Source organism: Orcinus orca, chromosome 3 (genome assembly GCF_937001465.1).
Source record: "Orcinus orca chromosome 3, mOrcOrc1.1, whole genome shotgun sequence".
Taxonomy (NCBI): Eukaryota; Metazoa; Chordata; class Mammalia; order Artiodactyla; family Delphinidae; genus Orcinus; species Orcinus orca.
The window spans coordinates 68,907,940-68,923,865 of NC_064561.1; the positions used below are offsets into that span (position 1 = coordinate 68,907,940).

At 38.5% G+C, this 15,926-nt stretch overlaps 1 protein-coding gene across 2 annotated transcripts in view; it reads right to left on the reverse strand.

Moving 5' to 3' along the window:
- Positions 1 to 15,926, reverse strand: part of UBE2D2 (ubiquitin conjugating enzyme E2 D2) — a 59,134-nt gene that overhangs the window by 2,439 nt on the left and 40,769 nt on the right. The window contains exons 3-8 of one of the 2 annotated variants that reach the window (XM_033406658.2): positions 14,069 to 14,132; positions 12,934 to 13,018; positions 7,827 to 7,858; positions 7,670 to 7,747; positions 7,480 to 7,585; positions 148 to 241 (exon numbers count right to left, since the gene is read on the reverse strand). In XM_033406658.2, the coding sequence (XP_033262549.1) occupies positions 148 to 241; positions 7,480 to 7,585; positions 7,670 to 7,747; positions 7,827 to 7,858; positions 12,934 to 13,018; positions 14,069 to 14,074 (401 nt within the window). In that variant the 5' untranslated portion in view covers positions 14,075 to 14,132. The remainder of the gene's footprint in view (positions 1 to 147; positions 242 to 7,479; positions 7,586 to 7,669; positions 7,748 to 7,826; positions 7,859 to 12,933; positions 13,019 to 14,068; positions 14,133 to 15,926) is intronic. The other variant, XM_004280297.3, reaches the window with a different exon arrangement.

Consider the following 15,926-nt stretch of genomic DNA (forward strand, 5'->3'; position numbering starts at 1 on the left):
GATGATACTCGATGCAAATACTCCTCTTTCCTGTCCCCAGGTGAGTGTATTAGGACTTCATTTTAAGTATCTGACAGATACTCAGCCCTTAGACAAAAATATCTCCACCCTACCACAGATACTCTGCTGTCTGGAGACCATACTTACTTTTCTCTATCTGTTTTGTAGATCCGAGCAATCTCAGGCACTAAAGGATCATCTGGATTGGGATCACACAACAGAGAACAGATGGACAAAAGTACTAGAATGAAAAAAACATACAAATTAGTAGAGGAACAAAAGCAAAAAGGTTGAAAGAAACATGAGATGCCAACACAAGAGAAAATTCTAAGACCCTATTTATATTGTAGTGCCTAACAGCTTTGTAAGCTCTACCTAAGTTTACAGTAACAGTAATCAACAAAGATTCTAAGATTTCTCTATGCTTGAACCCCTGAGGAAGCTGGCCCAGGCTGGTGAAGTGTCTTGCCTCATGTCCCTGGTTAGTGAGTAAAATTAGAGTGGAATTAGAATCCAGGTCTTCCAAATCCTAGACCAATAACACTTTTCCCAGCTTATGAAGTTCAATTTTTAGAAGCCCATGTTCAGGGATAAATGGCTTTCAAAATTCCAAAGACAACCACACTACTGAATGCTCTTAGTAAGAAATGACAACTATGAAATCCAACAATCACTGCTTTCTCCATGGCAGGTACTATATATTCAGATGCAATGGATTTGTTTCATTTTTAGTTGAAAACGATTTAGTCTAAGAATATAAAGGCCAGTACTTGCTCCCAAATGGGGCTGGCCACACTTATTATAGAGGATACAACATATCTCAAACTAAAGTCTCAAATTATTTTCAGTAATGATTTAGAATCTCATCTAAGCCATTTCCTCAGTGACAACCTGGAATGTAGCAGACAGATCTCAACAGTACAATTTCCTCTGTTCAAATTCATTAACTTATGTATTCCTTATTGAAAGCAAAGAGGAGGCTAAGGCCACTAATTACATTAAATCCAGTGGTCTCTGACATACTGAAATAAATTCCAATCATTCTATTCTGATGTTACCAGAACTCAGCTACCTTATTTCTCTCTAATGTTCTGTAGCAAGAGACAATGATTCAGAGCCCACGTTACTCCCCAAACATCAAATTCATCAGGAAAAGGAATATTCCTTTTCCTATCAAATCTGTTCTACGGAGATGAGGGGCTTCGGAGAGATGAGAAAGTTTACACGCCCTTTATCATTCAGTTGTTAACAAAAAAAGCTATTTCCTTGCCTTAAGAGTATATGGAAAACAAAAAACATCAGGCAAGATGTTTTCTGACTCTTCATTCCTGTTGCCCACAAATGGCAGATGGCATTCCCAAAATATCTTCTCTTCCCATTGTCAGGTGTATCACCTGATGCCCTCTTCAAGCACAGAATATTCTAACAGCAATTAGGAAAGATTTCATGTATTTCCTGGAAATGACAACAAGGAGTTATAGATCTTTGAATGTTCATGAAATTACTGACTATAGAAGAAGAAACTTATCTGGCCTATCAAGCTGGCAAGAATACAACTGATTCTTCACCTAAAATTAGACATATGACCATTAGTATTTGTTAAGTTCCCTTTATTTACTCTTCCAACTATTTCAATAAGGCAACTTTAAAAAGACAAATTTTTTTTTTTTTTTTGCGGTACGGGGGCCTCTCACCGTTGTGGCCTCTCCCGTCGCGGAGCACAGGCTCCGGACGCGCAGGCTCAGTGGCCATGGCTCACGGGCCCAGCCGCTCCGCGGCATGTGGGATCTTCCCAGACCGGGGCACGAACCCGCGTCCCCTGCATCGGCAGGCAGACTCTCAACCACTGCGCCACCAGGGAAGCCCAAGACAAATTTTTTTAAAAAATTGAAGTATAGTTGATTTACAATGTGTTAGTTTCAGGTATACAGCAAAGTGATTCAGTTATACATATACATATATACTCTTTTTCAGATTCTTGTTGTGCATTATAGGTTATTACAAGATACTGAATATAGTTTCCTGTGCTATACAGTAGGTCCTTGTTTATCTATTTTATATATAGTAGTGTGTAACTATTAGTTCCAAACTCCTAATTTATCCCTCCCCGCTCCATTTCCCCTTTGTCAACCATAAATTTGTCTTCTATGTCTGTGGGTCTGTTGCTGTTTTGTAAATAAGTTCATTTGTATCATTTTAAAAAGATAAGTTTTAAGTAAATAACTTTTCTTTCTTTCCAGGAAAGGAAGGTAGGATGTGGGTAATCTGGACCTGGTAAAACAGTTCTTAGTACACTACTTAGATCCTTGAATTTGTAGAAAATTGATTTGGCTTATAATATACTATACCTTCTTTCTCTATAAAGAGAATAACTTCTATTTCTACAGCTTGTAGAGACTCTTCACTGAACTAACTAAATTTTCACCAACATATATATATTCCTCATCAGTACATACCCATTTTCATTAGTGTCATAACCCACAGTCACTTCCAATTCTAAAAACATATAATCAAGTGGCTTTATGATGCACTTAATCTGCTTCCTTTAAGTTTTCTGTATATTTAGGTCCCTTACCTATATACTCAAAGTGGAGGGCATTTTGGGTCAAGATTACTGCCCTCAAAAACAGACTATGGGGCTTCCCTGGTGGCGCAGTGGTTGCGAGTCCGCCTGCTGATGCAGGGGACACGGGTTCGTGCCCCTGTCTGGGAAGATCCCACATGCCGCAGAGCGGCCCGTGAGCCATGGCCGCTGAGCCTGCGCGTCCGGAGCCTGTGCTCCGCAACGGGAGAGGCCACAGCAGTGAGAGGCCCACGTACCGCAAAAAAAAAAAACAAAAAAAAAACAGACTATGGGGACTTCCCTGGTGGTACAGTGGTTAAGAATCTGCCTGCCAATGCAGGGGACAAGGGTTTGAGCCCTGGTCTGGGAAGATCCCACATGCCGCGGAGCAACTAAGCCCGTGTGCCACAACTACTGAGCCCGCGTGCCACAACTACTGAAGCCCACGTGCCTAGAGCTCATGCTCAGAAACAAGAGAAGCCACCTCAATGAGAAGCCCGCACACTGCAATGAAGAGTAGCCCCCACTCGCCGCAACTAGAGAAATGCCCGTGTGCAGCACCGAAGACCCAATGCAGCCAAAAATTAATTAACTAATTAAAAAAAAGAAAAAACGGACTATGTTAAAGGGATAATTATATCACATACAGGATTCAGGCCTTCTTTAAAACACTAAACCTAGGTATGTTGATATAACCAAATTCAACAAAATGGCACTGCAGGTATTATAAAAGATAGCTATCTAGACAGAACATATCAAGTCAAATAAACTAACAGCCCTTATGATTTAGAACAACTGAAAAAATCAACACCAGGCACAGAAGGGAAAGGGAAAAAAAAAAGCTATGGTAACAATTTCAGGTATCTAGACCCCCTCGCCCCGCCAGACACACAGACACACACACAGACACACACACAGACACACACACACACACACAGAGTCCCACCTCTCTTGGCCCCATTTATATCTAGATTTCTATCTCTACAGCTACTTGGTAAAAGAAGAGCAACCAGGCCAGGAAATCCAAGAACAATAGGCATATGAACACTTTCACAAGCAGCCCTTGAATTACAAGGAGGCCTTCAAAAAGAAAAGGGGCCACTTATCTGGAAAACTATTTTAGTCACAATTTTGAAAAATGTGGTCCTCTGATTTTTTGTTTGTATTTTTGCCTGGGACCCCAGAAATCTTAATTTAATGCCCCAGAGTTTTTTGTTTCCTTCAAAAAATTAACTTTTAAGAATATGCAAGTCTTACCGTAATTACAACATGACAAATATCCAATAATTTTTTAAATTATTTATTTATTTTTGGCTGTACTAGGTCTTTGCTGCTGCGTGTGAGCTTTCTCTAGTTGCAGCAAGCGGGGGCCATGCTTCGTTGCAGTGTGTGGGCTTCTCACTGCGGTGGCTTCTCTTGTTGTGGAGCACGGGCTCTAGGCTGCGGGCTCAGTAGTTGTGGCACACAGGCTTAGCTGCTCCGCAGTATGTGGGATCTTCCCAGACCAGGGATCGAACCGATGTCCCCTGCATTGGCAGGCAGTTTCTTAACCACCGCGCCACCAGGGGAAGTTCCTATCCAGTACTTTTTTTTTTTTTTTCTTTTTTTGGGCTGCGTTGGGTCTTCGTTGCTGCATGTAGGCCTTCTCTAGTTGCGGCGAGTGGGGGGCTACTCTTTTTTTTTGGGGGGGGGCTACTCTTCATTGTGGTGTGCAGGCTTCTCACTGAAGTGGCTTCTCTTGTGGTGGAGCACAGGTTCTAGGCGCATGGGCTTCAGTAGTTGCGGTGCGTGGGCTCTATAGAGTGCAGACTCAGTAGTTGTGGCGCACGGGCTTAGTTGCTCTGCGGCAAGTGGGATCTTCCCGGACCAGGTTGCGAAACCGTGTCCCCTACACTGGCAGGCAGATTCTTAACCACTGCACCACCAGGGAAGTCCCCTCCAAAACTTTTTACAATAGTACCTTTATCCCAGTTATTTAGGTGCTTACAAGGTACGAGTCAACTATGGATTTTTTGGTTTTTTTGTTTTTTTAAAAAATTATTTATTTATTTAGGCTGCGTTGGGTCTTCATTGCAGTGTGTGGGCTTTCTCTAGTTGCGGTGAGCGGGGGCTACTCTTCATTGCAGTGTGCGGGCTTTTCATTGAGGTGGCTTCTCCTGTTGTGTAGCACAGGTTCTATGCACTTGGGCTTCAGTAGTTGAGGCACACGGGCTCAGTAGTTGTGGCCCCCAGGCTTAGTTGCTCCGCGGCATGTGGGATCTTCCCGGACCAGGGATCAAACCTGTGTCCCCTGCATTGGCAGGCAGATTCTTAACCACTGTGCCACCAGGGAAGTCCCCTCCAATACTTTTTACAATAGTGCCTTTATCCCAGTTATTTGGGTGCTTACAAGGAACCAGTTAACTATGCACTTTTTGCTTTTTTAATCTTCATAATAACAGTGAAAGTTTTTATCATCCCTATTCTACCGATGAAAACTCTGTGGAATGCAGAAGCCAATCTGTCTCAAGTCTCATCCAATAAGAGGTGGAGCTGAGATCCTAATACAGGCAGTTGCATCCAGAATCTATGTTCTTTAACATGAAACTATGTTGCCTCTTGTCTAAATGTATGCATTAAAGAAATGATAAAATTTAAGTAGACAGAAAAGAAAAATATTTTTATGTACCAAATTTCATCCCCAAATACCCAAACTATTTCTTTCTAGCTATTTAATATACTTTCTATATATGTAACGCAAGTTACAATGTGTAACACTTTATCTCTTTTCTGCTTTTTTCAAACATTGTATTTTCCTATTTCCCACAATATTTTTAAGGATCAATACTCTTTTGAATGCATTTTCCAGAACCAATATATTTTCTCCTCTACCGTTGAGTCTATATGTAATTTCTATTTTTCAGAAATAACACTGTTGCAAATGTACTTGCACAGAGAACTTTTTTTAACTGTTGGTCTTATTTTTTTAGTACAAATGAATGAACCTAGAATTACTGGGTCAAAGGGTATTAATGATTAAATCTCTTATTTCTTAATACATACTGGCAGACTGGACTATACAAATCTGTACTTCTATCTGTAGCATATATAAGCACTCATTTCAATGCAGTTCACCAACATTTATTTTTCTTTTGTAAAGATCTTTGTTAATTAAAAAGGTGAAAAATGGGAACTTATTTTAATTTTTATTTCCTCTGTTCCTTTCTGTCCATTGGGATCTAGGTTTTTCCTTACTGATTTATATATGTTCTTCATATCTGTTAAACATATTGGCCCATTATCATACTTGCAGCCTATTTCTAGTATCTGTACTTTGACAACATTTAATCCACTTGTGATTTCATTTGGGTATGATGTTGAGGGGTTGAACAATCTCACATCAACAAATAAGATAATATTCAGTTCAGGAATATAAAAAAATCCCCAACCTCCTCATATAACTAGGTCTTATTTTAAAGAACTATTGGAGGGGGACTTACCTGATGGCGCAGTGGTTAAGACTGCACACCCAACGCAGGGGGCCCGGGTTCGCTCCCTGGTCTAGGAACTAGATCCCACATGCATGCCACCACTAAGAGTTCGAATACCACAACTAAGGACCCTGTGACTTCCCTGGTGGTGCAGTGGTTAAGAATCCGCCTGCCAATGCAGGGGACACGGGTTCGATCTCTGGTCCGGGAAGATCCCACGTGCTGTGGAGCAACTAAGCTCGTGCGCCACAACTACTGAGCCTGCACTCTACAGCACGCAAGCCACAACTACTGAGCCTGTGTGCCACAACTACTGAAGCCCGCGCACCTAAAGCCTGTGATCCACAACAAGAGAAGCCACCACAATGAGAGGCCCGTGCACCGCAACGAAGAGTAGCCCCTGCTCGCCACAACTAGAGAAAGCCCACATGCAGCAACAAAGACCCAACGCAGCCAAATAAGTAAGTACTTAAGTAAGTAAAGAAAGAAAGAAACAACTACTGGATCTTCCATCACTAAGTTGGTAACTAACTTTCTCTACACATTTTCACCCTCCCCCACACACAATATACCAAAGATTAAGATGCTCAAATAAAAATTTATATTAAATTGATTATCTTAGAGGGTGATTCTGTTCCTGACAGAAACCTAAAGATAAGAGCTGGTAAAACCTTAAAGAATGTGAATATGAATTCACCTATACTTTGCTCTTCAAGAAACTACTGTCTATGCTTATAGTATACAAGCATTCCTCTACAATGGCTGTTTTTTTTATTATTCTGGAACAATATCTATCCTTTCCATTCATGGATCTCAAGGTTGGAAGAGACATTGTTTGTCTTCTACTTTTACTATGCTCTAAAAAAACATTCATACCAAGTAGTCATATTCCAACCTATGCTTGAATAGCAAGAGCAATGGACAGAGAGCAGTCATGACACCAAGGAATACCTATGCTTGAAAATCCAGCTCTCTCCAGTGGGTCTAAAGGTCTTTTTAAGAATAAGGGGCGGGGGGGGGGGTGCTTCCCTGGTGGCGCAGTGGTTGGGAGTCTGCCTGCCAATGCATGGGATGCGGGTTCACGCCCTGGTCTGGGAAGATCCCACATGCTGCGGAGCAACTGGGCCCGCTCGCCACAACTACTGAGCCCGCATGTCTGAAGCCTGTGCTCCACACAAGAGAGGCCGTGATAGTGAGAGGCCTGCGCACCGCGATGAAGAATGGCCCCCGCTCACCACAACTAGAGAAAGCCCTCGCACAGAAACAAAGACGCAACACAGCCATAAATAAATAAATAAATAACTTAAAAAGAAAAAAAAGAATAAGGGGGATTGCTACCTCCTCTTAAAAAAGGAATCCAAGCAATCTTTCCAAGAATAAGTAATCTTAAAAAGACAAAAAACACAGTAGGATTTTTATACTGATATCAAATACTCATTCTATTACCTTTTGAAATAGTTAGTGCTGGAGACCACTGTGACCGTAGAATATCAAGACAAATGCTGCCATTACTGTTAATATTTGGATGATAAATTCTTGTTGTAAATGCAACCTATCAAAAAAGGAAAATTTTTTGTAAACTGTTTCAATAGTATTGTCGAAAGTAGATACAAAACAATTGTCATATCCCAATTACCTTAGGTGGTTTGAAGGGGTAATCTGTTGGGAAATGAATTGTCAAGAAAAATACTCCACCCTGATAGGGACTGTCATTCTGTTGATAACAAGAAAAGTTGGATTAAAATGAGTGAATTACATAAACTATTTATTCTGAAATTAATCTGAATACTTACTGGCCCCATTATTGTAGCTTGCCAATGGAACACTGAAAAAGAACAACAAAAAATCACCATGAAGCAATATCCACAGTATACCTACACCATAATAACATATCATTCCCCATGTAATCTCAGTTCATTTATTAGCAATATGATGAGTCCTGAGCAGGATGAGGAATCTAAATTAAGTTGGAGTCTGAACAGAGAAAACAAAAATGACTAGCATGGTATAGAACACTGATAAGGTGCTCAACAAAGAAGTATTTGGGCTAAAACATCTTGAAAATTCATGTCAGGGAAACAAAATTCTTGACAAGGTCCAAAATTTCACTTTTAAACAGGCATTTCCTTACCTCAAAGGGTAAAAAAGAACCACAAGATTCAATTCTTTCATGTGTTATATCATTTCCCCAACACAAATATATATAATATACTCCTTTTATAATACTGGCATAGAGCAGAACAGTAAACTTAAAGTAGACAATACTCAAATTAGGAAATGCTGGCTTTTTTCCAGTGAGAAAAAAATTTCCAAGAGTTCTCACCTGTAGGTGTTTAGAATTGCTGGTACCTCAGTAAATAAAGAAAACATCAGCTGAAAGCCCCAAGCTTGATTACAAACTCGGGATAATCCCAATAAATTATATACTTGTTTAATAAGGAAATTTTCTCTTCAAACTGCAAAAAATGGTGCTTGTTCCATTTCCAAGGTAATGCCACTAAGGACAACACAAAGATCAAAAAGCCAGTTTTCACTTTCTAAGCAAGCTACTTAGCATTTAACATTCACACTAGGATTTAAGCAAACTAAGGGAAGCTATCACTGGGATTATACATGAGCAACCCAAACCACCTAACCCTCGACACAAAGAGGAAATGTGAAGACTAAAAAACCGCACGAAAATCCACTGGGATATCAGGCCAAATCCTTAAATTCCTTCTGACCACCTGCATGAGAACTGACCCTATGGTTGGCCTGCCCCTCACTGGTGTCTGAATCTACAAAGAGCAGCCTGTTTATTAGGAATTAAAAATAAAGGATAGGTACTGCTGAGGCTCTCCTTTTTACGTTACCCATCATTAGTACTGAGAAAAATTCCTCATAACTTCTGCCAACCAATTTTTTATGGATTAAGCAGCTAAGGAGAAAGTCACTTTGAGTCACTAAGATTAGTCCCAGTATCTTTAACAAAGGTCCTATTAAAAGAGCCCTAAGGTCCTATTTAAAGAAACAAGTCTCATTCTGTTTTTAATCATAAATATATTTACAATTCGAGTAAACAAAACACACTGATAATTAGAGTAAACAATCCCAATGACAAAGCTGAAAACACTATTAAAAATGACCAAGCTACAGGTCAAGGGAATTGTTTTAAAGCAATCTTATTCTTCCATTTAATCCTTCTATACTTTTAAAATTTGTGGCTGTAAATGGGAAGATATATTTATACCTGCACTCTTGTTAAAGGTTGTAAGAATCAGATAAGGAATAAAAAGAGAGAACTAAAGCACTTAGATGATAAAATATACAAATATCGAGACATGCTAAAAAATTTAGTTAAAAATTTTTAAAACTATCTAAGTCCTAACTTTTTCTTCTGAGTCTTTTCAAGATCAATCTTTCTCTTGCTAAAAATACTGCCAGACTTAAGAAGTTATTGGAAAAATTTAAACCTGAACAAATTCTTGGCTGAAGGTAAAATATTTATTTTTGGTGATTTCCTATTCTTCCTCTACAGAAAACAAAGACCATTTTATGCTTTATGATTAAAATCGACTAAAAATTAGACAACATAGAAACCCCAAAGGCTTGGAGCAGAAATTCTGACAAGACAAGCTGGCAACTAGAACATTTACAATTACATAAAGGATACCCTTCCTAGAAGAAGATGTGAAAAGATCAATATTTTCAAGTAATAATGCAATCTCTTTCATATCTGGCACTCTGGAAAATTGAAAATATTCTAGTATATTTAAGCAAGAATCTTATATTACTGAGAACTCTTATAAGCAACATCAACAGGCTATTTCATATGTAATTCATATCCATTTAGTTAGTAAATCATGTTTAATATTCCCCAGTAGAACTAAACTTATATAAACCATTAGTTCTAAATAAAAACCCATTAACACTCAAATGCTAACCTTTATTAACTTGTTTCCGTCTTTATAAATAAAGGGTCAAATACTGTCACCAGAAAAATGAGCAAAAGCACATACACAGGGCTGTCTTTAAGAGTGAGAGGGAAAAAAAAAAAAAAAAAAAAAAAAAAGAGTGAGAGGGGAGAGGAATAAGGAAATTGCTAATGTAGCAACTGAGATCAACAATATTTATGTCTCTTGTTAAAATGATCTAGAATCTACAATACCAACAAAAGGCAGAGAAGAACAAAATAAAAACACATTAATTTGGGGCTTCCCTGGTGGCGCAGTGGATGGGAGTCCGCCTGCCGATGCGGGGTACACGGGTTCCCACCCTGGTCCAGGAAGATCCCACGAGCCGCGGAGCGGCTGGGCCCGTGAGCCATGGCTGCTGGGCCTGCGTGTCCGGAGCCTGTGCTCCGCAGCGGGAGGGGCCACGGCAGTGGGAGGCCCGCGTACCGCAAAAAAACAAAACAAAAAAACAACAACAAAAAAACACATTAATTTAATTAACAAAAGCATTTCAAGACCTACCATTTAAATCTTAATTGAGTATTCTGCCACGCTGGTTAAATATAAGAATACCTACTGGAATCAATGACTTACGTCTCCCTCTGGAGCACATTTGTTTCCATGTCTTGGCTATTGTAAACAGTGCTATGAACACTGGGGTGCATATTATCTTTTCCAAGTTAGTTCTCTCCAGATAAATGCCCAGGAGTGGGATTGCTGGATCATATGGTAACTCTACTTTTAGTTTTTTAAGGAACCTCCATATTGTTCTCCATAGTGGCTGCACCAATTACATTCCCACCAACAGTGTAGGAGGGTTCCCTTTTCTCTACACCTCCAGCGTTTACTGTTTGTAGATTTTTTGACAATGGCCATTCTGACTAGTGTGAGGTGATACTTCATTGTAGTTCTGATCTGCTTTTCTCTAATAACTAGCAATATTGAGCATCTTTCCATGTGCCTATTGGCTACCTGTATGTCTTCTTTGGAGAAATGTCTATTTAAGGTCTTCTGCCCATTATTTGATTGGGTTGTTTGTTCTTTATCAAAAAGCTTTTATTAAGCTGTATGAGCTGTTTGTATATTTTGGAAATTAATTCCTTGTTGGTTGCATTGTTTGCAAATATTTTCTCCTATTCCACAGGTTCTTTTTTTGTTTACAGTTTCCTTCGCTGTGCAAAAGCTTTTAAGTTTAATTATGTCCTATTTGTTTATTTTTATTTTTATTTCCATTACTCTAGGAGACGGAGCGAAAAAAATACTGCTGCAATTTATGTCAAAAAGTATTCTCCTTGTGTTTTCCTCTAGGAGTTTTAGAGTACCTGGTCTTACACTTAGGTGTTTATTTTCAGTTTATTTTTGTATATGGTGTGAGAAAATGTTCTGATTTCATTCTTTTACATGTAGCTGTCCAGTTTTCCCAGAACCACTTACTGAAGAGACTATCTTTTTCTCCATTGAATATTCTTGGTTCTTTTGTTGTAGATTAATTGACCTTAAGTGCGTAGGTTTATTTCTGGGCTTTCTATCCTGTTCTACTGATATATATGCTTGTTTTTTGTTTTCCTGTTCCATTGATCTATATGCTTGATTTTTGCTTTCCTGTTCCACTGATCTATATTCTTGTTTTCTGCACCATACCCCTTTGATTACTGTAGCTTTGTAGTACATTCTGAAGTCAGGAAGCATGATTCCTCTAGCTCCAGTCTTCTTTCTCAAGATTGTTTTGGCTATTCGAGGTCTTCTGTGTTTCCATACAAATTTTAAATTTTTTTGTTCTAGTTCTATGAAAAATGCCATTGGTAATTTGATAGGGATAGCACTGAATCTGTAGACTGCCTTGGGCAGTATGGTCATTTTAACAATATCTGTCTATGTCATCTTCAATTTCTTTCACCAGCAACTTATAGTTTTCAGAGTATAGGTCTTTTCAGCATAATGTTTTTAATGCTCATCCATGTTGTAGTATATATCATTTCATTCTTGTTAATCGTCAAATAATATTCCATTGTATGGATACACCACATTTTATTTACCCCCTCATCAGCTGGTGGGTATTTGGGTTGTTTTCACTTTTTGGCTATTATAAATAAAGCTTCTATGAACAATCATGTATGAGTTTTTGTACAGATATACGTTTCATTTCTCTTGGACACATACCTAGGAATGAACTCACTGGGTTATATCGTAACTCTATGTTTAACTTTTTGAGGAACTAACAGGCTGTCTTCCAAGCTGGCTATACCATTTTGCATTCTACCAGCAATGTATGAAGGTTCAAATTTCTCCACATCCTCATCAACATTTGTTATTATTTGACTTTTTGATTCTAGCCATCCTAGTGGGTGTAAAGTGACATCTCATTATGGTTCTGACATGCATTTCCCTGATGATTAATGATGCTGAACATCTTTCCATGTGTTTATTGGCCATTTGTATATCTTATTTGGAGAAATAGCTATTCAGATCCTCTGTTTATTTTAAAATTGGGTTATCTATCTTTATATTGCTGAGATACAGACTTTTAAAAAATATTTTGGATAAATATGCCTTATTAGATATATATGACCTACAAAATTTTTCTCCCATTCTGTGTGTCTTTTCACTTTCTTAATAGTATCATTTGTTGCACCTAATTTTTAAATTTTGATGAAGTCTAATTTATCTTTTTCTTTTATTGCTTATGCTTTGGGGGAGTTTAACTCTCCAGGGTAAGCATTTTTTCAATCTGACAAAGGAATGTAATAGTACTAACTATGGTAGAAGCAAAGGCAAATTACTTTAGCACACTACAGAACTTCAAAAATGAAATCTAATCCCCAGACTTCAAACGCTTTTAATTAAAAATCAGCCACTCTCAACTTTGAGGAATTTACCTGAAATAAAAACACTCTTTCAATTGAATGACCACACTGATGCAGATGGATTATATGATAACCGTGAAATGACAAAAGTAGAATCAGAAAACCTGAGAATGAGTCCACTTCCGGAACCTCCACAAGCCTCTCACCAGATTCTTCTCTAAAATAGTTTACAATTTCTATCCCAATGACCTAAAAGAATTGTGAGGCGTAAATGAGATAATGTGTGTTTAAGTACTTGTCCTGTCCTGTTTGGTATCAAATACTATAGTTACTCATACTGGACAGGTCTAAACATAACATAAATGGGATTTTTCATCACAAGTACTTAGTCTTATAATTTATAACATCTGTTTTATCTATAAAGCAGTCCTTGTACAAGGGCTTTGCTTTGGTTCTTAAGGATTTAGGAGACCAAAACAGCAATCTAAGAAAAACAAGGAAAAAATTAATTTACACACAAACTAATATAACCTCATTTATTTTTTGTCTTAATCTATATACTTCTCTTACACAAATGTTTCCAAGTATACTCCAAGTATATTCCATTTTTTCCCTATTTGCTAAATGTTGCATTTTCTGTGTGTGAATTAGTTTTGTGTTACAAGGCACAGCCTCTTCAAATATCCTCCATTTTAAAAAGGATAAAAGATGGTATAAGGGGAAAAAGCTGTGTTGAGACAAAGTGGAACAAAAACAAAATTATTATCCAACATGTACGATAAGTACAATAGATTATTTTAGACAGGATTAAGGAGATAAACTGGACATTAAAAATAAATTGTAGCTGTCTTCACGAGTATGAGTCAATAGAAAGACAGACACAGACCCACATACATACATACACATATACATATACACACACATACCCCCCCCATCATCTTTAGTATTATCTTACTGAAAGAACAGTAGCTTGCTGTAAGTAAAAGCTCGAATATTTTGACTCAAGTAAATACCCAGAAGGGACAAAGGACAGATAAGAAGGAGCCAGGACAACTACACAGACAATGTCTGGCAGAAGAGGTTCAAAATGTAATAAACAGTACAGAAGATGATGGGATACACATAAAACTGCACCTTTCATGGGCAAGTAAAGGTAAATACTGCCTCTTCTCTACTGCATAATTATCTCTTCACACAAAATAACCTTAAGAGATGTATATTTATCAGTCCCAGAGTTCCCCAGAGGCAGATTTTTATGCTGTTTTATGTTTCACTCTATCATTCCTTTCACATACTTACTATCATCTCCAACGGGACCTGCTGAACACTGTGCTGGGGGGTCCCGCGCCAGGTCGTTCAATTCCTTAAGAAGGAGAGAAAAAAGAAATGTATTCAACATAAATATAACTTTTATCCATTAATAAAATTGTCACTGTTACCAACATTCTCTGTCCCACCAGTAAAGCTCTTTTAGGAGCACTCCTTCAAAGTCAGAGAAGGGTAGATTAATGAAATCTTTGGGATTTCATTATTTGGGATTCTTGAATGCAAATATATGTTTATACAAGTAATCATTTTTGCTTTGTTCGGAGTTTAGTAGGTAGTAAATATAAGGAAGGTAAACATGTATCGTACTAAAGAACCACAAAAACTGTTTTTAAGTAAAAACTTATTAGTTTTCAAAAAAGATCAACAGCTTTTTTTTTTTAAAGATTTAATTTTATTTTTTTGGCTGCAGTGGGTCTTCGTTGCTGTGCGTGGGCTTTCTCTGGTTGCAGCGAGTGGGGGCTACTCTTCATTGCAGTGCCTGGACTTCTCACTGTGGTGGCTTCTCTTGCTGCGGAGCACGGGCTCTAGGCATGCAGGCTTCAATAGTTGTGGCACGCAGTCTCTGGAGCGCAGGCTCAGTACTTGTGGCACACGGGCTTAGTTGCTCCATGGCATGTGGGATCTTCCCGGACCAGGGATGGAACCCGTAACCCCTGCATTGGCAGGCAGAGTCTTACCCACTGAGCCACCAGAGGAAGTCCCTATAGGCTGGTTTTTGTACCTCAAAACCATTAGGTTATACTTGAGACAAACTCTTTAAGTCATCTTTAAGTCATAAATGTTCCAAATTACACGGAACCATCTGACAAGATACTGGTATTTTTTCAGCTCATATCCACTACCAAGGTTTCAAAGGTAGTAGAAAAAACTTTAAAAAGGATATATTACAGGGCTTCCCTGGTGGCGCAGTGGTTGAGAGTCCGCCTGCTGATGCAGCGGAGACGGGTTCATGCCCCGGTCCAGGAAGATCCCACATGCCGCGCAGCGACTAGGCCCGTGAGCCATGGCCACTGAGCCCGCGCGTCCGGAGCCTGTGCTCCGCAATGGGAGAGGCCACAACAGTGAGAGGCCCGCATACTACAAAAAACAAACAAACAAACAAAAAGGATGTATTACAAAGGCTGGCTGAACATAATCCATCATAAAGATTTGTAATCAGAGATGGAACTACGTGTAGTAATGCTCCACAACCAGATGCCAGCTTCTTAGCTACTTTAACATAAGAATCCACAAACTTGAGACTTGTTACTGGGTGGGGATGCCTGAAAAACCACAAAGCAGGAAATCATACTATATTCCCTTTCCCCTTGACTTGGTATTTGAGATAAAAACAAGCTCTGAGGGAGGACTAGTTTTAATTATATGTTAAAACCAGAACAGTAAAAACAGTAAAATCTATTAAAAGTACAATAAAAACTATCTCAAATCTTATTAATGAGTTACATAAGTAAACTTTTTAACTTGCAACACATAGATATTTCTGTAAGTCCCTTCTTCTGAGTTAACTTATTCAACCAGCCATTTGGTTACATCAATTATCCTGTTTTATCCTATCTGTAAGCTCGGAGGACAAAGCATAAAGTATAGAAATAAAGTTCTGTTTTGTTTTTTAAAGGGCTGGGGTTGAGATAAAGAGTTAACAATATTTACTTTCTTTTGTATCTCAATTTGGTGATTTTGTATTTCTCTACAACAGAGATTCCTTGCCCATCTCAAGGAGGAAAATAAACAAAAAACAACCTACTGTACAGTTCCTATTCCCAAATGTTTGTAATAAAGTTCACTATAACTAAGAATGCTTGCTTGATTTGAAACAAAAAGTTAATCT